The sequence below is a fragment of the Simochromis diagramma genome, unplaced genomic scaffold (assembly GCF_900408965.1).
Source record: "Simochromis diagramma unplaced genomic scaffold, fSimDia1.1 OVJJ01000612.1, whole genome shotgun sequence".
In the NCBI taxonomy this organism is placed as follows: domain Eukaryota; kingdom Metazoa; phylum Chordata; class Actinopteri; order Cichliformes; family Cichlidae; genus Simochromis; species Simochromis diagramma.
In genome coordinates, this window is record NW_024387419.1 from 1,735,006 (window position 1) to 1,758,354 (window position 23,349).

The 23,349-nt window shown below is 39.7% G+C and overlaps 2 protein-coding genes and 1 long non-coding RNA gene across 3 annotated transcripts in view; 2 read left to right on the plus strand and 1 right to left on the minus strand.

Annotated features, from left to right (window-relative positions):
* Positions 1–10,600, plus strand: part of LOC120721891 (ras-related protein Rab-39B) — a 13,273-nt gene extending 2,673 nt beyond the window's left edge. The window contains exons 2-4 of the mRNA XM_040012528.1: positions 532–813; positions 6,816–6,996; positions 7,949–10,600. Of these exons, the coding sequence (XP_039868462.1) occupies positions 599–813; positions 6,816–6,996; positions 7,949–8,194 (642 nt within the window). The 5' untranslated portion in view covers positions 532–598 and the 3' untranslated portion in view covers positions 8,195–10,600. The remainder of the gene's footprint in view (positions 1–531; positions 814–6,815; positions 6,997–7,948) is intronic.
* Positions 1–11,975, plus strand: part of LOC120721895 — a 25,570-nt gene extending 13,595 nt beyond the window's left edge. Inside the window, exon 2 of the long non-coding RNA XR_005693288.1 lies at positions 11,054–11,975. This is a non-coding gene — a long non-coding RNA (uncharacterized LOC120721895). The remainder of the gene's footprint in view (positions 1–11,053) is intronic.
* A 4,795-nt stretch (positions 11,976–16,770) lies between these two features.
* vbp1 (von Hippel-Lindau binding protein 1) lies at positions 16,771–23,316 on the minus strand. The gene is made up of 6 exons (XM_040012529.1): positions 23,188–23,316; positions 21,387–21,511; positions 21,062–21,128; positions 19,266–19,364; positions 18,965–19,103; positions 16,771–17,613 (listed from the first exon to the last, which is right to left on the minus strand). Exons 1-6 carry the CDS (start codon positions 23,266–23,268, stop codon positions 17,537–17,539), a joined length of 588 nt encoding a protein of 195 aa, XP_039868463.1. The 5' UTR covers positions 23,269–23,316; the 3' UTR covers positions 16,771–17,536.
* Positions 23,317–23,349: the final 33 nt, after the last annotated feature.

Here is a 23,349-nt window from a genome sequence, read left to right on the forward strand (position 1 = left end):
AACCACCACTGGACGTCCATTCACATCATATGTGGCCACAGAAGCTGTTGAAGACATGTTAAAAGTAAAAGTCATCTTACTTCCTGCGCTTGGATTAAGGCTTCAAAAATTATAGCTGTGTGTGTTTGTGAAGATAATCCTGCAGAGTGAGACTTGTAAATATCGCAACCTTTTATTAATTTTAGTGATTATTTCTTGTGATTATCCCCAAAAATCCCATTGACTTTTCATCAAGGGAGCCCGGGTATTTCTAAGTATCCAGGCTGGTCTGCAAAAAACCCTCCAAAACTCATTATTTTGTCACCCTGTGGGAGCTTGGACATGGCAGCTCAAAGAACAGGAAGTGAAGGGTCAGATGGTAGCATTTGGTTTGCAAAGAAACAACCACGCTTAAACCAAGAAGAACAGTAAGATGTGCACTTAAACAAACAATCTAATGTTGTTTGTTGATTCCTCTCTTCCCTCGCCTCCTCCCTCCCTCCCTCTCTCTCTCCCTCCCTCTGTCTCTCTCTCATGTTTGTGCACCAACAGCTCGTACCACAACAAGTAGACCAACACTTACAAGCGCACCGGGGAGAGCTGCAGACCAAGCCAAGTCATGGAGGCAATATGGCTCTATCAGTTCCGGCTGATCGTCATCGGGGACTCCACGGTGGGCAAGTCATGTCTGATCCGGCGGTTCACGGAGGGTCGCTTCGCTCAAGTGTCCGACCCGACCGTCGGGGTGGACTTCTTCTCCCGCCTGGTGGAGATCGAGCCGGGCAAGAGGATCAAGCTGCAGATCTGGGACACCGCTGGTCAGGAGCGCTTCAGGTAAGTGTGTGTCTGGAGCTTTACAACGAGTCTGCGTTTAATGTGGTGTTATTTCCTTTACATCTTTATGGAAATATTATTTAAATTTACTGGAGGTGACGCATGGTAATTTAAGAATATTTGTTTAGCAGGAGAGGATGCGTTTATATGCAGCAGAAATAGTGACATGTGTGCAGGGTGTGTCAGGAGCTATCAGTGTTGTGGTTTGTGTCGTTTTGGGTAATTAAGAACCATGTAAGCGCTCAGAACTAGACAAACACAGCCTGGATGTCTCAGAACGTGAACCAGCAATAATTTGCACAGGGAAAGCAGGCATTCAAATGAGCTCCAGAGTCATGTGCTCAGAGAAAACAACCAGAGCGTTTGTTTCTAAAAAGAAAACAGTTGCAGGTGTTGCTAAAACCTGATAGTCGTCATTTTGGTGCGCCAGGCGACTCTGAAGTGAAGTGAACTGCCTTTACAGAGAAAAAAAGCTCTCAGTTGCTTCAGATGGTGTGTTTACATGGTCATAGTCAGATTACACAAACCTATGGTGTGTAATATGGTGTAATAAAGGTGTAATAAAGGAGAAAGAACAAAGAGTAGTTTAGTAGTTAACACAGGTCCCACAGTGCTGCAAACTACTTCCAGAGGTGCAATCACATACAGAAATGCAAATAGTGGCTGTTGTTGTCGTGTCCCAGTATCCCCTCCTTAGTTCCCAATCCCTGTTGTGGTCATTTTTTTCCAGAAAAACACATTTGTCGATTTCTTTTTTACATTCCCGCACGTCCAATAGTTTCGACAATCCTCTTCCAGGAATTTGCTGACAACAGCGAGGCTGCTGTTGTTATTCTTTCACTGATAAGTTCAAAAACTGTGATGAGAAAATACCCAGAAATGTACAGGAGGAATCAACAGGACTGAACAGGTCAATCACAGTAGTTGCAGACTGCATAACTGTACTTTGCTGCGTATTTTCAGAGAGCATGCCAGTGTAGGGGTTTGCAGTTATGACCTAGATTTAACACCAAAGTATTAAACCTCTCTCAGACTGATTAAGATAGGGAAATTATTTTTTAGCTAATGAAAGAGTTAAACATACATTTTATTAAATGGGAGTCTTTGAAATGCCAAGTATGTCATGTAAAATGTACATGTAAAAATATGTAACTGACTAGGAAGCCAGCGTTTAATATGCATCCTGCGATTAAAGCTGAGATTTTCATGCTGAATGTCCTTCCTGACACAAGCCCAAAGTGAACCAGGGAGCTTTTGGTTATTAAGTCAATTTGTAAACAAGTATGCACTTATTTATTTTATTTAAGGAATCAAGCGATCAGCAAGTCTGTTGTAGCTGAAATGTGATGACCAATTTAAATTTTTTTATTTCAATCATTTCAATTTACTCATTTTATTAAAATCTTTATATTTTTAAGTGTTTTTATTTCTCATGCACACTCTGAAGTTTTCTAGTGTTCATTTGAACTGTCATATCAACTTTCAAATATCTGTGTGCCAAGCTAATTGATCAAAATGCTGATTTAATATGTTAGATTAAAGATGTTTCTCCATCAGAACAGAACCTACAGTACATGAAGGGTAAAAAAGGGTAACACATAGCTATAATAATGTATGCCTCATAGCGGGAAAGCACTTTCACACATGCACGCACACACACAGCACAGCTCATCATCCTAACAGAAGAGGACCGGTCTCACCTGTCACCATGATGAAAATCTCTATAGCAACCGCAGCAAGTCCCTCCGAGAACGAAGGATGTCTCAGACCTTTTTCAGCCCGAACACCACGAGGCCTTTTCCTAGAAATAAATCTGTGATACAGTGACTTTTCTTAGAAGCACTTCACACAGATAAGTAGCACTTTACTTCACTTCTCAGATGATTTCCTTTAAATTTATGTATCATGAAATCATTTTTTAGTTTCGTATGCTAGCAATCAGATTTTCTCTAATATAATATAATATAATATAATATAATATAATATAATATAATATAATATAATATAATATAATATAAAAAACAGTAAGCCATTCTCTGACAGGTTTATGAAAGTGTGTTTGATGAGAAAAAAGAACAGCATTTGAGAATATGGACAATTTTGACTTTGTGTTATTGGTTTTTGGATGAGAGCTGTGACACAACCTAGTTGATTATCTTTCAACTTAGGATATTGAAAAACTTTAAAGTCGTGGAGGAGCTGGCAGCAGTGCACTCAGTGAAAGAGACAACAACAGGAAGTGATTTGTTAATGGGGCTAAGTCCAGGCTTAGATAGGCTTGGGCTGCAATAGGATAACTGGCAGGTGTTATGATCAATATGTCTATAAATCTGGGAAAAATGTCCGACAATTTGAGTTGTGTGCAAGATAAAGTGACTAACAACTGAATACGGCACTGAATAAACGTTTGTTACACTTTTGATGGGGGAGGAGACTGAACATGGTGACATAGGCTGCCACACAGCTGTCAGGTGGCTCAGCCTGAGCAAAGAGTGTAGAAACTGAGAGCAGAATTTCAAGAGTTTGTTGAGAAGAAGAAAGTCAAAGACATCCTAGAGCTCAAATGCAGAATGGAAAGACAAAAGACCTAAAAACCATATTTTCATTCGAAATGCTCATGACAAGGTTGTAGCTTCTTCAAAGCTAGTTGGAGAACAGCATTTTTATTCACATGCCAACAGTGAAGATGCTTCATGTTCTCCTTGAAGAAGTTTTATAAATCGAGCTATAGATCCTCTCTCAGTGATGTTTTCCCTCAAGGATCCAACTCAGATATTGAACCTGACTTTAATGCACTTGTTTAAGCCTGTCGATTGGTAGACCCACAAAACCCCTATACAGGAAGTTGATTTCGGCGCTCTGATAAAGAAAAGTCTTGATCCCGGATCCTATGAGTCTTTCCCAGTAGATAATGCAGGGTTCTTCAGCTGATGTGGATGAAGGGACTCGTCCAGCCTGACTGCCTTGAACAAGCAGGTGTCTTCCTTGCTTGCCCTGGTATGAAAAAACTCAAGTAGCCTTGCAGGTCAAATTTATCAGGAATTTCCTTTGAGTCTTGGCAAAGGATAAGCACACACAAAAAAGAGAATAATCAAATCACATGAATTCTACTTATTGAAGTAACTCACTCTAAGCTAATGTTCATGTTGTTCCTATCTTTGGCGGAAGAGAGGTTGGTGGTGAGATGGACACTTCCAGCACTGAAGATGTGCTTAGTGCTCTGTTAATGGTAATAATCAGGAATGCAGGATTCCTTGATAAGTCCCACATCTTCACAGAGGAAACCTTGAAAGTCTTGAGAATCTGCAATCCACTTGGAAAATGATTAAAGTCCAAATCCTTCACAGAATTATAATCCAACATGGCAAAGATGATGATGAGCAGAAATAAAGCCAAATCCAAGTCCGATCTGTAAATCCAGTCCACCATAGCGCTTCTGCTGGAATTTCCAACAGTGAACTTCTGGAACTGCTCATCTCGCAGGGCGCCAGAGACGGACCCAGAACGCCTCCTGACATCCCAGTTTATTCTTTGTCAAGTGCCCACTCACTCCACTTCTCTCTATAATATCTAGTCAACCAATCAGGTGTTTACATAAGATTCACTGATCTTCAGCCCCACCTTATCACTCACTCTTTATCTCTCTCTTTAAGTATGGAAAATGTCATTACATTGGAACAAGTCACCCACATGATCCCACATGCATACTGTACTTACTAAAGGTGTATTAATCGGCTGGTAATAACACTCATTGGAATCATCATTTACTCCTCTTCCACTCACATTTTCTAATAACGTTTAGTGATTTCTTTAGCCTTTTATAGGACTGTGTATCTACCAACATAAAATCAGTAGGTACAAAGAGGCTTGAGGCTGAAAACTATGAACAGCGAAGATGGACAGATGAACTGTTTCCTTTGTTTTTCCCTTATAATTGTTGGTAATAACAGAAATAGAGGACATTATCAGCCTAATAATTTATCTACATGCAGCAAACAAGAATTTAATCATAAATTTATTCATTTGTCACTTGTTTGTCTGGTTATCGTGTATGTGCTGGAGCTGCAGTGGCACAGACTGCACCCAGATAATCCTTCAGTTATTACACTATGGTTGACTAAAGTAGCTGTTTTAGGAAAATATTTAAAAGCCACTATTTTGGGAACTTGTGACGCAGCAGTCCTTGCTTGTTTTAATCCACCACACAGTCCTCTCTTCACTTCTTCTTCACCAGCGATGCAGATCTCTTAGTCATTGTTGTTTCATCTGCGTGGTTCTTGCTTCTAAAAATACATATAAACTATGTGTGTGTCCGATCAAATGAATCACTCTCCGGCTCAGGTTTTTCTGCTATCCACTCCTCCTCTCTTACTGTCTCCTCTCTGTCAGCAACTCCTCCCTTCTTCCTCTTTCAAGACACGTCTCTCTTTCCGTCTCCAGCTTAAGCCTCTAATTGTCCTTCCAGTTATATTTATATTCGCATGCAGACTGTGAGGAAGAGAGAGAGACGTCATGAGGCAGTCGATGTGTCCCTGCGTGCATGCAGGTTGTCGCATCTCGTCAAAATCTAGCAGCGCTTTTCCTCCCTGTCAGATTGCGTAGAGGAGTTACAGTTATATAAACCACAAATCCAGTTTCCACTTGGTATTAAAATGATACCCTAATGACACCTCCATCTTCCTCTGCGTTCACACCTCCTTTCGTTAGGTTTATCTGTTTTATTACTAATATGGCTTATTTTTCTATTCATCCTGAACATATAATGGGTATGTTTATTTTTAAAATCAAGAGAAAAATGTATAAAGTGCAGGTTGTTTGTGATGTACAAGCTGCGTGTCTGGCTAACCAGCTTAACTGCTGCATCAAAGACTTTTAATGTTTTTTGAGGTAGACGAAAAATTGCTGCAGGAATAATTTGTAATTAATGTATTTCACACAGTAGTTCTGGATTTTTAGCAGTTCACTACATATGTTTATACAATCCAAACTAAGGACAGTGTTACCCAAGATGAGTTATCCAATATCTCTAAATAAATAGCTTTTAATGGGCTCAAAAATATACCTTTATCTATATTTAAAAGATACTTTGAATACATGTATAACATTAAAAAATAACAGCTGAATTAAAAGGCTGAAGCATTCTGTGACAAATGTAATTATCAATATTTACAGAGGCATTTAAAAATGAATACAAAATGAAGGCGATGTATTACAAAACAGCTGGTTATACTTTGTAAATTAGATCAACCAGAAGATTTCTTTTGAATGTTATTCTGAAAGTGCTGAACCTGCATCGGTTCTACTCGCCTGTTTTATGAAATGTCTCCTCTCCATCATCAAGGCTTTGTGAATGTAATAAATGTAGTTATTAAGACTATTTCTCATTTTACTCTTAACTCATCTGCATCACACATGTGATCAAAATGGTTAGCAAGAGAAAACTTATCTGTTAAAGTGATACATTATAAATGGCTTGTTTGCATGCTAATGCTAGCTCTGTTTCCATGCAAAGCAGATTGTAACTGCTCTAAGAACTCCTGTCACTTTCCTGTCGAAGACCAGAGGTTTATCCACAATATGCATCTGCAAACAAGCAACTGTAAGCTGCTACGGACTACAATAGCTTGACTGCAAGCAGAGTTAATCCTGCTTCCAGAGATGATTACCAGCTTCGACCACAAGATCGCAGTGATTTTAAGATTGGATACAGTTGAATACAAGACTTACGAGAAAACACAGAGATGAAAATAGATTTTTACATTTTTATTTATTTGTAAATTTCGCTGGACAAGCAGAACTTGCTTTGCTTGACCAACAGAACTCGATTTATTTTCTTTGTGAACTTCATACATGTTCTTTGCAAACAGAAAGTATATCCACTGGCCACTGCTTTATCTGTTTAACTTCATATAATCAAATTCTTGTGCGTTTATTATAGTTGGTGAAATAACTGCATGTAGTATTAATGTTAAATGCTTCCCTCTATTTTATGTCCTTTCCAGGTCTATTACCAGGGCTTACTACCGTAACTCTGTGGGTGGGCTTCTCCTCTTTGACATCACCAATCGCCGATCTTTCCAGAATGTCCATGACTGGCTGGAGGAGGCTCGTAGTCATGTCCAGCCACATAGCATCGTATTTCTATTGGTGGGCCACAAGTGTGATCTGGAGGCACAGCGGCAGGTGTGTACACTGTAAAGTAGATTAAAACTGGATTAAAACAAGCACTTTCCCCTGTTGTGAAAGGTTACGCACTATGCAATACAACAAAGTCACAGTTTTGAAAACAACTTTTTTGTTCACATTTATTTATTTGTTTTTGTTTGTACTTATTTTGTTCAGATGCACAGTTTATTGTCTTGGGTCAGTAGGCAGACAGAAATAAAAATATATCCCCTCTGAAAATTAGACAGCATAACACCACATCTACATTAATATCCCACCATCGTGAGAGCAGGAATAAAATGAAATGACCGAGGAAATTATGCAACATTTCCCATATTAGCCGCTTACCCCTATCTTGATCTGCCCACTTTCATAACTTTGTGTTAGAGGGCTCGTTTACCAGCTTTTCAGTTGCCATCATAAATTGGTCAATAATGCTTCAGCTTTATTTTGTAACAGGACTGAACAGTCATTATCTGTGAGTGTGGAATCAGGCCTATCAGCAGAATAACACACTTCAGAGTAACTGGAGACTCTTTGACCTTTGGAATGAAATAGATGATACATGTAAAATTAGAAATTTTAACTGTTCTGTGCAGGTTTGCTCAACTCAACTCAACTTCAAAGCACTTTGAGGAAAATGCAATATCAGTGTGCTCAAGTTCAAGGAGTGTTTTAGCCTCTTATTGGTTTGGGATTTTTAGTTGTGCTGGGTTAGCTTAGGGCATGTCACAATATGATGCATAATAATGTCTTGATGTGGAAATATGCAGCTGAAGTAGTCACTCAAATTTGACTTTGTGTGCGAATGGCAGTCCAATCCCAAAAAAAACTACAGCTTGTCTTCTTAGTCCTTGCACTTCCTGATAAGACCATTTGTTGTTGAATTGCTGTCGTGGCACTCAAATGTGTTTTACAGCCACTACAGGAGATAGCGTCATTAACTCACTTAACTCATTTGATCTTGTAGGTGACCCGCCAAGAAGCAGAGAAACTGGCTGGGGCGTATGGGATGCGCTATGTTGAGACGTCAGCCCGTGACGCCATCAATGTGGAACACGCCTTCACTGAGCTGACCAGAGACATCTTCGCCCTGGTTCGGTCTGGTGACATCACCATCCAGGAGGGCTGGGAGGGTGTGAAGAGTGGGTTTGTGCCCAATGTGGTTCATTCATCCGAGGAAGTGACCAAGAGTGACCGCCGCTGTCTCTGTTGATCTGGGAAGACTGAAGATAGGGGAGTGAAGTGGATCAGAGAGGGGTAGCTGACGGACTGAGGTGTCAGCCCTCTGACTGAAAACTGGTGGTAACCCTCGTTGTTCTTTCTTAGAAAAGACACAGAAAGGGATGTTTGGCATATTTTAACAAAAAGGCTGGTAGATCATGGAGAAGAACACCTTGAATGTGGGTGTAAGACTAAAAATGGTTGCGCCCATTAAAGATGCTCATTTGAGGGCTCCCTTTTCTTTTGTTTTGGGCTTCTTTCCTGAATAAACCTCCCTTGCAAAAGCCTTAGAAAGATGATCCATTTCATGTTTCTTCCTCCGTTTAAGTCTTCGGTCACCTCTCTGCTCCCTAGCCTTCTCCTCTCAATATGCAATTACACGATCGCACTGAAAGCTATCACTCCTACGTTAGTGTCCAACATCTTTTTCAGCATTTTCAGTGTAGTGTACTTAGATTCAACCTCATTGATTATTTGATTAGCATCTACAGTACTGTGCCAAAATCTTGAGTCAGCCTAATGTTTTAAATATTGTGTTTGGAAAATAGGAAATAGTTGCAGTAATGTCCTAAAATGTGCAAATACACAATCCCAAGACTATCCCACTCTGCTTCAGTTATGTTAAGATCTGTGCTCTGGGAAGGCCAGTCCATGACTGATATTGCTCCACTGTGTACTTTTCTATCCGGGTATATTTGTACTGCATAGGAAGTGCTTTTGGGATCATTGTCATGCTGAAAATGCAGATGCTTTCCAGATGATATTGAGTGGTGGATCATAGCATTTATTTTGACAAAATCTCCAACACCACTGGCTGGAATGCAGCCCCAAACCATGGCAGAGCCTCCATCATGTTTTACAGATGGCTCTTGGCACTCACTGTTGTACTTCTCTACTGATGTCCTTTGCACATGTGAGAATTTGAACCAAAAATGTGAAATTTGGATTCAATGGTCAATAGTTCAGTGGCTTAACAACAACCCCCCCACCCCTGAAAGACCTTCAGAAAGGCTGGACAACTATTGCTCGAGACCACATAAAAAAATGACAAGAAAATCTGGCTCCATGAAAGCAAAATATAGAGAAATGAGAGGCTACTCAAGATTTCTGCACATTACTCTATCTCCACTTTCAACCATCAAAGCTCAATGGAGACGTCCTGGAGGTCCTAAATATATAAAACGTGATTTTGTTGCTATTTTATTTGACTTTGAAGCAGTTTAGGCCTCCTGTAAGCTCAGTGACATTGACTACATGGTTACATCCACTATCATTTTCCTAAACACCATACTGCACATCCAGTTTCTAATGGACTCCTCAAGCAAGAAAAGTCAACGTGTACAGCTGTGTAACCCAGGTGGATTCTTGTAAAAATTTTGTGCTGGTTTACCTTTCAATGAGACACTTTTTAAGGTGGATTAATAGGAGCGAAATGGAGCCAAACAGCACCTTAGTAACCAAGTTCGTCTTAAATGTGGTACCATTTGGGGCATTTGAAGAAGGAAAACAAGCGACCTAGGCAAAAGAAACAGATACATTGGAAAGAGATGCATTGAAGGGAAATGGACTCCACAAAAGAACCACATTACCCACAATGCAAGACGAGACAGACAGAACTGAAGCTTCTAATACAGGGGATACTATTTTTTTTTTCTGAGCAAGTAGTATACAATTTTTTTAATGTGTGTGGGTAAGTGTATCATATCTAACTTTTGTTTTTAATTTAACACAAAGCTTCAAGTGGATGTCACTGCCATGATTACTTGAGTTATACTATTTATAAGATGGCCATGAGGGTAGATTTAAAACAAAGGGGAACATTTGAGATCTCAAATGACTATATTTCAAACAGTCTGAATTTGAATGTGGATATATAATCATTCAAATGTTGTTAAAATATGTTTATGTGTGACCTAGAGGTTTAAGAACGTGAAGTTTTAGCCACATTTAGCCCAATTTTACTATAATTTTAATCTTGATGCAAAATTCAGTATTTGTGGGTTACTTGAATGATTAAATCACAGCTGTCTGCCTTATGTTATATTTATTTTTAAGGGATACCTTTAGTAAATTTCTTTAAAAGGCTTAAATAATAAATAATTACATCATCATTAAGACCAGAGGTACAGCTACTTTGCCATGAATGGAAATACTGACCTAACTACAATGACAAATTTTTATTTCTGCACATTTTTGTACAACTTAAGCGAGAAATAAGATGTTAACGTTTTGCACAGAGACTAGCTTTCACCCTATTTTGACTGCTAAGCTAAGCTAACAGCTGCTAGCCTCATCGGTCCTTTGACTGAACATATTCTGCAAAAAAACCCGATTGCTTTTAAAGTAATTTTACTCTTAAATTAATATTATTATTTTACACTATTACAGTTTTTTTGTTTTTTTTAAAATACCAGACAACAAACAAAACAGTGAGTAGAGAAAATCAGCAGGTAACCTTTTTGCCATTTATATGACATGTTCTGCAGAAATCAGCACTGGACTAAATATAATACTCTGCTTACCCTGACCTACATACCCACACCAGTCACTTTGTTAGGTACACTTGTTCAGATACCCGTTAATGAAAATATTTAACCAGCCAATTGTGTTGCAAAAATGCAATGCATTTTAGGTGTGTAGACACGGTCAAGACAACCTGCTAAAGTATAAACTGAGTGTGTTAATAAAATAAAGATATCTGATCCCAACATAGGGTTGGAGTTACATGTTAGACTGCCTTTAGTGTGCACTATGAGAATGGGAGAGAAAGTTAATTTGACTTTGAACATGGCATAGTTGTTGCTGCCATGTAGACCATCTGATTATTTCTGTTGCTCTACTGAGTTTATAGAGATTGATGAGAAAAAGAGAAAATATCCAGTGAGCTTGAGTGAAAATGCCTTGTTGAAGTCAGAGCTCAGAGGAAAATGGACAGACTGCTTCGAGCTCACAGGAATTCAACAGTAAACCACCCGGTACAACCAAAGTATGCAGAAGACCATCTCTAAATGATCAGTGTGGAGTACAGCAGCAGAAGACCACACTGGCTGCCATTTTTGTAGACTAAGAACAGTAAGATGAGGTTACAATTCACACAGGCAAAGTTAGATGATAGAAAATTCGAAAACTGCTACCTGGTTGGGGGCACAGTTATGTGTCATGTTAATATGAACCAAAATCTCTGAGTACTGTTTCCAGCACCTTGTTGAATCTATGCCACGAAGAATTAAAACTAGGGAGGTGTACCCAATAAAGTGGCTGGTGAGTGTATATGAGTGTAATTAAAGCCATTTTAAACACGGAGAAGGAACATATAGACGGTTATAGGGTTCTTAGCAATTAAATGTACCTTAAAATACTCATCTAAAGAACCTGGATTGTTTGGTGTACATGTAGATATCTATATATCATTTTGAAAAATTTCCTTTTTTTCCCCTCTCTGTCTCTTCTGTGTAACTAGGATGCTGCTGTAGATGTAGGAAACTTATGGTTTGATTAAATGTTTTACTCTGGTTGTCTGTAACCAGATATACATTCCTGCTATGATCACAGCACTGATTATTCTTTTTCTTTTGTTTTTTAAATGAATGAGCATTACAGTCCTCTGTCGGCCAGTGAGGATAAGTATATGTCTTCATTTTCTCACATTGTATGCCTTCTTTTTAAGTGTTTCCAAAGAGTTTTGTGTCTGTCATTTTATTTTTACATGAATGTATCTTTAGGGGGGATTTTACACTGAGTTGTCCTATTAGAGTAATAATTTCGAGTCAAAGCAAAACACTCCTCTGAAAGCTTTGAAAAGTGATGTAAATGTTTTGAGAGTTTATGAGAAACTATTCTAATTATAATAACCCATTTCCACAGCTATACACACTGCATTATTCCTCATTGAAGTGAGTGAAAAGCTGTCGCCAGACGGAAAAGATCGATCTTCAGAAAAGTCCTTACAGGAATAATAAAAAACGCCTGAGCGCTCTCTCCCTGATGTCCTCCTGTTTTTGAAATGTTTCATCTCACAACCGCTTTAAGAAGTGTTTCCTTCCTCTGCCTTGCTGAATCATTAGGGACTGGAATTGAGAACCGGTTCTTGTAGAAAACTGGTTCCCAGTAGTCCAAGTCTGCCTTTCTATCGTTCCCACGTATTGGTTCTTGCACTCTTGCCATGATCAGCTGATTCCAGTTCGCAGATCTTTTCTCTTCTACTAAGAGAAAGATCTTAGAGATGTGTGTCCTCATTAGGGATTTGTGTTGGTATGTGGGGTCTACTCTTATGTTATTACATCATCATTAAGACCTTTACTCTTTACAGAGTAAAGGCCCTTTCAATTCGGACACGCATGCACTGCGCCAAAATTAGCGTGGCACTGGCCGCTGTGCTTTGCTTATATGTAATTTTTTGTGGAGGCTCTGCGTGTACTAGATGCGCCCGCTACTTGTCATTTCAAAACATGTATCGCTCTGCCTTTGTATCCTCTACGAGAGTTTGTGTTGTATTATGCTCAAAGTTCCCAAGAGGATTTCATTGAGTCGACAGTTTAGAAGGTTTTCGTGGGTTATAGTCGGTGCAGTGTCCTGTGTGTGCTGCTCCTCCTCATGGGCGCCAAAAGCTTCGTCAGCAGATGCTGTCTAGCTTTTAGACCGGCATGACTGGAGAGACAGAGTACAGGTTTTCATCTACTTCCACATGAAGAAGAGCATAAAGTCTGCAGGTTACAGCTCCAGCACAGTTTGTCTTATACTCTCACGATGATCTTCATGAAGATGAAACATGTCAATTAAATCAATTATATATAATACAAATGTTGCTGGGCTTTACTGAATAATGTCTGATAGCCTGGGAGCCAAAAAGAGCCCAAGCTTTGTGAAAATGTGAAAATTTCCAAAGAAAGAAAGAAAAAGGAGAGAGAGCATACATTTTGGACTTTTAGCTGTATTTTCCTCAGTTTTGCAGTTCTTATTGAAGAAAAAAACACTATTCTGTTATATAACAAAAAACATCCAGTTTTTTCACTATATACTATTGAATTTTATTACGGTTTGCTGTAGATTCACAGCACAAGTTATTTTGCAAAATAAAATAAATCTTATATTTTATAATTATAGGACAAAGTCTGGATAAGAGCTGCCTGCACTTTTTCTACAATTAAGCCAAAAGAGTGGGACTGACTTTTACTACAGCAGCGTTATAACTGTGGAACAACTGTGATGCATTTTTGAAGCTGTGCACATTTTTCTCAAGAAGCTTCATGCTGTTCACAATCAGTTTTTAAATAGGTGGTTTATTATATTTAATGTACAGCTGAACTTCTTCCCAGTAAACTTATTAGACATAGTTTTAGCTGTCTGGACTGCTTAAGATTAAATTTGGCCTGACTTTGATACGCCTGTCTTACAGCATTAAAACACTTTGGGAGGTGTGCATATTTTCTCCTAAGCTGAGAGTTTAAAGAGAAGCTAGATGAAACCACTGCCAGCTGTCTGTTGGCTGAGCCAGAATAAATTTTGGAAGCAAGGACTTGGTGACAAAACACACCCTCTTCTTACCAACTCGGACCATCCTGTTTCCAGTCTTTATGGGGGAACCCTTTAAGATCATCTTCACTGTCCAATTTAATCAATATGTCTTCAAAAATACAACCAAACCCTCCTGGGTGGACAAATTTTTCTCACTTCCTATGCTGGACAAAACCTTTTACAATAAAATTCATTTTTTTCATTCTTAACTTGCAGAAAGTGTGAAATCTACTGTAATTTCTTTTTCATGCTCCACATTTGTGGTCTTTTAACATGTGACACTTTCTAAATGTTGAAGGTTATTGTAGGCTTACAGCTGAAAAGAGCATCCATGCTCTTTACCTCTAAAACTGTTTCTTTTCAATAGAAGGACAAAAAAGTGTAATAATGACCAAAAAGGCACGTTCAATTTTAGTCATTACTCCCAAAGAGAAGTCATTTTCCGGTAAAACATACGCTAGTGTGTGAAATAAGCAGCCAGCAGAAACACAGGCTTTATGTTAGTAGCCTCTTCTTTCCTAGAAGTCCACAAGGCTCTTGTGGTCTGGAAGTGTTTTTTAATGTTTCAGTGCTAGTTTGACCTGCAGCCTGTGAGTGAAGTAATTTACTTTCCTTTTCCGGCTCCGACACACACTCCACAGAAAGTCACATGAACTTGCTGATCTCGAAAGATACACTCTGTCAGCTGGTCCTTTCCCCCCTTACAGAAAAACCTCCTCGGCCTTGAAAGGCTCTGAATCTTGGCTCGGCAGGAAACAAAAAGAAACATTCAAGGGTGCCGACAAAGTCACCTCAGGACCTGTGAAGTGATCAAGGGAAAGTATTTTGTGAGATGTCTTTCATATGATGGAAAGTAGGTTCATGCTGACAGCAAAGCAATCTCCTTTAGGGCTCTTATCCAAGAGGAAACTAACAGAGTGATTTACGGGCACGCTGCACCGTTTTCTGCCAGGATCCTTGGCTTTGGTTTCACTGAGGCTGCTTTCACACTGAATACAAAACACTGATGTCACCACGGCTGTAGCCTTACAGGGGCTGAAAGGTTTTTATCTCTACTGTCGTTTTGTTGCAACCTTGTTGTTTTCAACCTTGTATTGCAAGGACAGAACATGTGTTGTACACAGACAATATATAGATGCATAAAAGAGGTGAAAAGTGAAGCCAGTGCAGGAGGGCAATAGCAAAGAAAAGCAACAAGAAATTCATTGCTACGCATGATACGCAAATCTGAATTTTTTTAACAGGGTTTATTTTGCAAGGTTTGAACAATTACACCTAAAAGTCAGATCTTTCTACAATGTTTTCTTTTATTACTACAAGGATGAGGATGGTAACTAATTTCTGTCAGCAACATATAATCGATGGCGATGACGTCGATACAAATCAGTGAAAAACTGGTTTAACCCCTTCAGTGTATCTGTGCACTTATGAAACTACAGTCTTAAAAACAAAACACACCATCTTTTAATTCTAAAAAATAATATATCAGGACATTAAAAAACATTGAGGTCTTAAGATTAACACGGCATATCATCATTTATGTCACAAAACCTAATCAGTGTGATATACTAAATAAACCCTTTGATACAGTAGTAAAACCACCTTTGGTAGCAGTAACTTGAAGTATGACTTTGTCTGTGTCTCACATCATTGTGGGACTTTTAGCCCACTCTTCTTTGCACTGCTGCTTCAGTCCATTGAGGTTTGCAGGCATTCATCTGTTTGCTGCTGTGCTCGGGATCATTGCCGTGTTGCATCACTCAGTTAGACGGATGGCCTCACATTTGACTCTCGAACACTTTGTACACAAAAGTTCACGGTTGACTCACATGTAGCTGTGCTTTAGAGCCAGACATATCCACCTTGGGCTCATCTGTCCACTAGCAGGTGTGCTGCTTCTTTTCAGAGAGAAGACCCTTCCAAACAAGCTATTCTCTGTCAGTCTTTTTCTAATTGTGCTGTCATGAAATTTAGAGACTGAGATGTAGGGCTGGTGTTTTCTGCAGTTTCTCTGAGCATTGCACGGTCTAACTTTGAGGTGAAACTGCACGGTTGTCCACTCCTGAATGATTGTGGGAACTCTTTAATGTTTTGCATTTGTGAATAACGTTTCTCACTGCAGAATGATGAACTTCAAACAGTTTGGAATTGGCCTTAAAACGTTTACCAGACTGATGGGCAGCAACATTTGCTTTTTTAAAGATTATTGACGCGTTTCATTGTCAGGAAAAATGCTCCAGACCAGCAACCTGCTGAAACATCTGCATTTATAAAGTGTATTTAATTTAGCAGCACCTACCTCTCAACTCCTATAGAGGGAGCGAAGAGTTCTTAGTTGTTAAATACTTTAATACACTATTTGTGATTACACCATGTAACGTGTCATCTGTTTTCATTCATCTGAGGTAAATAAGTTTGGAACTTGGAAAGCCTTACCTGCCTTGTCTCGTGGATGAGGCTGAAAGACTATGCACTGGTATACAGCAGTGTAAGCTACTGGTTTATCTACAGACAGAAAACAAAGACTCCCTCATGTATCTCATTGTGGTTTCGTCCACCATCTACTGCTCTCAGTCCTGTACTTCGAGAAGTGTAAACAATTTATGTGAGAACTTATTTATTCCAACAGTGACGGGAAATATTTTTATTGTTGTAAGCAGACTGCATGTTATCAGCTCTGTTTCCTTTCCATCCAATCTTGTGCTTCAGCGCAGATGCTACATTATTTTGGGGGAGGGGCTACTTATGCTGGTATATCAATGCAGGAAGTTTACACACACAAAAAATCCATAAAACTCAATTTTCAACTAGTTTTTGTTCGAGTTCTTTCTTATAGGTTTATCGCATATTCAACATGAGCCCCATTTAAAAAGATCTCTACTATTTGAGCAGCTATTGTCTACCTGAAGCTTCTTTTAACAGAAGCAGTTCACTATAATAGACCCAGACACTCATTTGTTTCCCTGCATCGCTTCCTGTTGGCCTCCGTACATGTTTCACTGCACTTATTTACACACTTTCTTTCTCTGCTGAAAAAATACACACAGCACCAGGTCAAGGTCTCATCTCTTTGCCCAAGTGTTCTCCTTTTACTTCATTCATCGTTTAATGAATACAGTGAGAGACAAATAAATACAGACAGAACAGTGGTAAAAAGGAGGAGGAGGAGGAGGAGATGGGTGAGTGTGGAAGGTCAAAGGACAGGAGGAGGAGCAGTGGTGGGTGTGAAGCAGGACTACAGTCCAAACTAGTTTTATTGTGTTGTTCGTCTCCTGTGGAGATGATGGTTTTCCTACGAGCTTTATTCTACTCACAGCGTGGTTTTAGAAACTTAAAGTCCTGCATGTGGATGTTGCTGAAGGAGGAACAAAAAAGAATAACTAAAAAACAGGAGAGTCCGGTCAGTAAGGAAGGAAAATGCAAAGAGAAGATGACGTGAGAGAGCCCTCGCTCACAATCTGCCAAAAACAATCAAATAAAACGACAGAAACATACTCAAATCTTTAAAAAGAATACAAAAATTGCCTCGTTGCTTTTGTTAGTTTTTACTTGAAAAAATACTTTAAAAAGTAACAAATCAACAGAAAACAGTACTGGTGGAAGTTGGAGGCTGGCTGCATAGAGGGCACAGAAATCAACTCAAAGACGCAGCTCGAGGAAAGATTTCCAACACGCCCTCTACGCGCCGAGCTCCGGGGTGAACATACACGTGAGTCTGGGGGACGGGGTTTGTTTTTTTTTTTACGTTTTTTTTTTCTTTTTAGTACTGACTAAGGAGAGATATTTAGCAGAAGGTGGTGTGGACGCCGTCCTGTCGATATTAAGACTTGTCTGCTGATTTGAGGAGGTTTTCTTTGCTCCTTCTCTTCACGTCCCAGTTGTAGACTCGTGCCATATCTGGAGGGAGCAGCGAGTTAAGGAGCAACAGAGGGCTCGTCTGGATTGATGTTTTGGTCTGGAGTCGTGAAATAGTTAACCAACATTACAAAACATTGTCACGCTTACCTGCTGTGTCTGGTCGACTGTAAACTGAGGAGTACATCTTGCCCTCATTCAACTTCATGTAATTATTACCGCTTGGTTGGTTGCTCATTTTGAACAATATTATTTTGTAATATTTATCGCAGGCGTCCTCTATAACGGCGTTTAACTTCCACTCTATGAACTGTGGCTGATTGCCTTTGGCGAAGTCTGCAGAGATGCAGATCTAAACGTCTGTCGGCCGTGCACTTTACAGTGCAACATCAGGAACGTCCAGACGCACAGACTCACTATGATTGTGTCTCAGAGGCTGTGACTCTGGGACTGGCCCAGCACCAAACAGGGTTTTCCATCACTACAAGTAGCAGTAAACAGTCGTGTTGTACACTTCTGTTAGACCTCGAATAACCAGATACATTTTTTTGGTCTGACTCACACAGCTGGAGCTTCCAGTCACACTCATGAGCTGATGATCTTCCTTCAAGTGTACTGAAGGTCATAACCAGAGACCCAGCTCTCATCATCCTCTCATTAAAGTTTGATAGAGAAATCAGTGAACCCAGTGAAGTGATGCTGGTGACCAGCAGGGACTTCCAGGGAGCGATTCATATGGGTTTACTCCCTTAAAGGATCATCTTGAAGGTTATTTTCAGTTTTTAATGGGCAAAACTGCAGTTTATCATCTGTCATGGTCCACTTCATGCTGTGTTTCTTATCAACCAATATTTCTTTTCTTTTTTTAAATCATTGGTTTATCACTCAAACAAGTTACTCAATGAATCGTCTGGTCTAAAAAACACTGGAGAGCAGTGACTCATGCCTGAGCAGCCTAAGCCGTTTATTAAATTATCTTTGCAGCTCTGGTGTAACAAACAAATAAACCTCTGGGTTGATTTGTTTGTTACACTCCGTCTTAAGTCTGGACATTATTTTTTAAGTGAAAGCTGACAGAGGCAACTTACTTTCACTTTATGGTGAATGCACCTCAAGAATCAATGCTTTTTCTTCTAAACAGTGAATCATTTATACTCATTAAGTCATTTCCAAATAACAACTGAAATCCTGTGTGTAATAAGCTGCACTGAAACAACACCAGCAGTACAGTGTGAGGTCATGCCCTCCACTCACACAAATGGAAAACCAGTAGTTTGGCCACTAGATGTCGCCGTTTTTCACTGAAAAGTGAACCATATTTGCTTCAGAGAGCTTTGTCAGTGCCATCAGTGGTGTAACCTCCGCCTGGGCGGGCTACGCTGCGGAAGGATACTGACTTCAGTGGTGGTGAACTGGTCTCGCAGGAAGTCCAGATCCTCCTCGAGCGTCTCCAGGTTGCGAGACGCCGTGGAGAGGTTCTTCTCTAGCAGAGCCTGAGCTTCATCGATGTCGTACTCTAACATGACGTTTGCCTGTGAGGAGAAAACGTCAGGGTGGGAAAAAAAGGGAAACGCTGGAAACGCTAAGCTTCATCTAATTAACTCTTCTATGAATAAGGTCCACAAGACAGCCCTTTTTGATTCATTACTTTTTGGCTTTATCCTTGAAATAAAATGCTCACTGAGAATACTTACCCCTAACCATAGGCAGACTTTGTCAGTGGGTGGCACTGACGCCTTGCAGTAAACATTGTCAGCCAACAGGAAGTGTGTCTCCATTGGCTCTGTGGTTTCCTGAAGGAAAGCAAACCTGGTTAAAGGTGCTTCACTATCAATTTCTCTGCCACACACTTTAACTTTGGCCGACCTTCAAGCATCACCACCGCTTTGAACTCGACAATCTCACAGTTAAATGAAGAAGTCTCTGTGGTTTAGTCAGACAAACACTAAAAGATTTAGTTATTTCTGTGTTAAGTGGCCTGATTGATAATGTGATAAAATATTAAGTTATTGGCTCATTATTTAACCAAGTGTAATAAAATATGTGCAGATTGGTCCTTTTAAAAAAAACAGTATTATTTTTTTAACAAGATACATTTTTATACACTGAATTACATAATTTTTGAACTGATGAAGTCATGTTTTAAACAGCTAAGATTTTGGCTTTGAAATTTACATAATCAATACCACATTGGATCATTTGTAAACAGTAGAGCTGATGTGTGATGTAAGGATGTAAAGTGCAGTATGATTGCTTCAATCTTTAGTTTAACAATAATTAAAGTAACTTAGCCGTGTAATATTTCCAGCAGCTGCACAACATTGTCACACAGTAAAGCTAAAAATACTTTCTACATGGGACTTTTTGACTTGGATCAAGCGTTTTCACCAGCTGCTTAAAGCTCTGCTTTTCCACAAAGTTACAACATCAGTCATTTCCAGCCACTGCTTCCTCTGCCTTTTTCATATGGAGAGCAGTTAGCAACACTTGGTTGAGCCATTTGTTTATATATAGTATCTCCTTCTTTGTAACATGTCTGTACTCAATAGTATGATTTTGCATGAAGTGATGAAACATGTTTGTGGTTTCCACCTTCAGCAGCGACAGTTTTCTTGCGTACTCTGCACAGTATTGTGCTTTGTTTGAGGTTCCCACAATTTCATTTCCACATCTCTATTCATTGCTTTGCAGATAACCTACAGCTATGTAGGTCATCGCCTATACAAACCAGCAGCTACGCTTCTATTCAGGCACTGGTGAACTGTCTCAGATATACAATCATGGTTGGAGATAAACTTCATTAATCTGAACAAAAGCGAAACGGAAATTATTTTAATTGGACAGTCCAACCTGTTAGATGGGGATGACAGTGCCATTGGTCTCTTAACCTCTAACTTGTAAGGAACCTTGGTGTGATATTTGACATTTCTATTACCTCTCGTCTAGACTGTTGTAACTCTTATATGTTAGCTCTGATCAAACAAGCTGTACAAAATGCAGCAGCTCACTTTGATCGATCACATTACACCTGTACTGGCCGCCTTAAACCGGCTTCCAGTCGATTTCAGTATCCAGTTGCTTTAAGAGTCTCAGTGGATACAGAACTTTTAGCTGCCCATCATTTTTAAAAACCTATTTGTTCTCACTTGCTTTTGGGTCTAGTTGAGCAGAGTACTCCGTCTTTAATCATGCAAATGCAGTCTAATTTACTTGTTTTAGATTTTTTTGTGTATACTTATTGTGGATTTTGCGACTGTTGTATACAGTGTACATTTTATATAAATTGTACAGCACTTTGGTCAACTGAGGTTGTTTAAAATGTGCTACAGAAATAACCTTTGACCTGACAGGCATCCCTCTAAATGAATTCAAACCATTATTTGTTTGATTCACTTAACATCAAGTCAAATTACAACAGGCTCAACACATAATTACACTGGTGTCACACAATGGTAACATTTTAAAGTTGGTTCACAACAACCGTACGCACCTTCTTCTTCTGCATGTGTCGTAGGATTTCTAGCGTTTGTCTGATTTGAGGGATCTGGTTTTTCAACCTGCGAGCAAAGAGATGTGATTTGGATGTTATTATGGAGCATGTGTGGAGTGTGTCCTTATTCTTCTAAATTCTGCTGATGCTCTCCTTTAAAAAGCTCACTAAATGTCTTTAATATCTGTCCAAATCTTTGATTATCACTCAGAAATTATGTCCACCAGCTGATGATGTCCCATATTAACACCAAACTCTAATGACCTCTGTCAAACTCTGTATAAGCCAATAACAACAAGGTTAAGTGTTCCTTCACTGGTGTCACCTGAGTTTCTTCTGAGACAGGTTGAGCTCCATGTATTTATATTTCTGGTACTGTTCGTCCAGCCTCCTCAGCACCGCGTCCGCCGTCTCATTGCCGGGTTGCTTCATAAAAGAGTCGACATCCTCCTGAAAATCCAGGCAAGAGAGAAAGAAAGCATTAAGCAAGATTAACTAACAATGAACTAAACAATAACAATAAACCAGAAAGCAAACAGTTGAGCTGGTTTAGGCATCAGATTGGGATGCCTCATGAGCGAGGTGATTTGGGCACCAGCACACACTGGAGAGATTATGTACTACCTCAATTCCAAAACAGTTGGGATGAGGGCAACAATAGTGGTACTAGAAAGAAAGTTTTCCAACTAATTAGGTTAACTGGCAACACGTCAGTCACAAGATTGGGTATAAAAGAAGCATTTTGGAGAGGCAGATTTCCTCAGGGTTAAATACAGGCAGAGGCTCAACAGTCTACAAATTGCAGAATCATTTCAGAATAAATTTTTCGAACGGCATCTTCGTGCCACGTTTTCAGTAAGTTAATGTTAAGAAACTTATGACGTCAACTCTTCTGTAACAAAAAACATTGTACGTTATGGAATAGCTGGTGATTTGGACGTCAATGAGGACAAATAAAAGGCAACTCTACAGAAAGAACAACATTATAACTTTAGAAATTACTTTATTACACTGTCAAGATGTTTAATAATCGGGCCCCATGTATCTTAAAGATCTCATAGTACCATGTCCTTCAAATTAAAGGCCTCTTAGACTCTTACTGGTCAGAAACACTTCATTTTTTGACAAGGCTTTTATTGTCAAAGATCTGTTGGGACTTGCAACAGCTCAAACTGTTTCCACCATAAAAATCTGAAACAAACACATTTTAAAATCACATTTATAATATCTGTGAATCTGATGTTCAGCTTTTGATTAGAAATGTACATGTGCTCCTTACAGGTGAGTGAGGGATAGAGGGAGCAGAAACGGAGAGATTACACATCCAGGAAGCAAAGCTGGACGTGGTGGCTGACAGGTGGAGATGGAGACTACATTAAACTGCACTGTGCTCTGACATGCACATGCATGTAGGTATATGTGTGACTCAACCTGTAATCGACAGACCAACTCTAGTTTTAATTGTATGTATTTGCTCAGCAAAGGCCAAAGGACATACATGAGTGAAGATTAGCAGTGAAATAAGTGATGAATTACTGAAAACTAATCACCTAAGGTGCTTCTAAGTAAATGAAGATCAATATTTTCTAGTTTCGGTGGAGCTTTGAACTGCTGACCTCATGAAACAAACACGTTGAAGACACGGCAGTGGGCCCTGTGATATAATGCCCATCCTAAAGGAGAAAAATAACCTGCAGATCACGTGACGCTTAACTTTCTGCTGTATTTGCAACTGTCAGGAGACAGGACACCTGAGAGCAGAAGCTCATACATGTTCGGACGTATTCACTATACACCTTAAATCTAATTGTGCTCATCTTACTGCCTGATTATGCACGGATGAGGCTAATGTCACCAAAGCAGCCTCCAGTTAGACTGATGTGTGGCTGGATGAACTGACCTAAAGCCTAAAGAGGAAACGAGGCATAGTGACAATAATGCAGTGATGTCCATAGATGGAAACGAGCTGCCGCCCAGCCTGCACACACAGCAGGATTATCTGTTAGCTTAGCTGTTAGCCAGCATGCTGCACCCGCACACCGGAAGCTACAGCTACAAGTGTGTCTTCAGCGGAGTAATAACAAGTCAAACCAGCGACACAGCGAGAAATGTCCGGGTTTACCCACCACAAAAACCGCTTCTGGGATACCGAGGTGCTTTCTCTTTGTCGCCCCTACGGCATTGCTGTTGTCTATGATCGCTGCCATCTTGGAGAGAGGACACTCCTTCCTTCCTGACGTACGAGCATGCGTACAACCGTCTTAAGCGGGGAAACAAGACTCTGTTGC

Bases quoted from the DNA above. Each gene is read 5' to 3' on its own strand.
- vbp1 (XM_040012529.1), bottom strand. From the start codon at position 23,268: ATGGCAGCGATCATAGACAACAGCAATGCCGTAGGGGCGACAAAGAGA. The intron at 19,365-21,061 runs GTGCGTACGGTT...GCTTTCCTTCAG, and splicing joins GACACATGCAGAAGAAGAAG to GAAACCACAGAGCCAATGGA. The intron at 19,104-19,265 runs GTAAGTATTCTC...TTCTCCTCACAG, and splicing joins AAGTCTGCCTATGGTTAGGG to GCAAACGTCATGTTAGAGTA.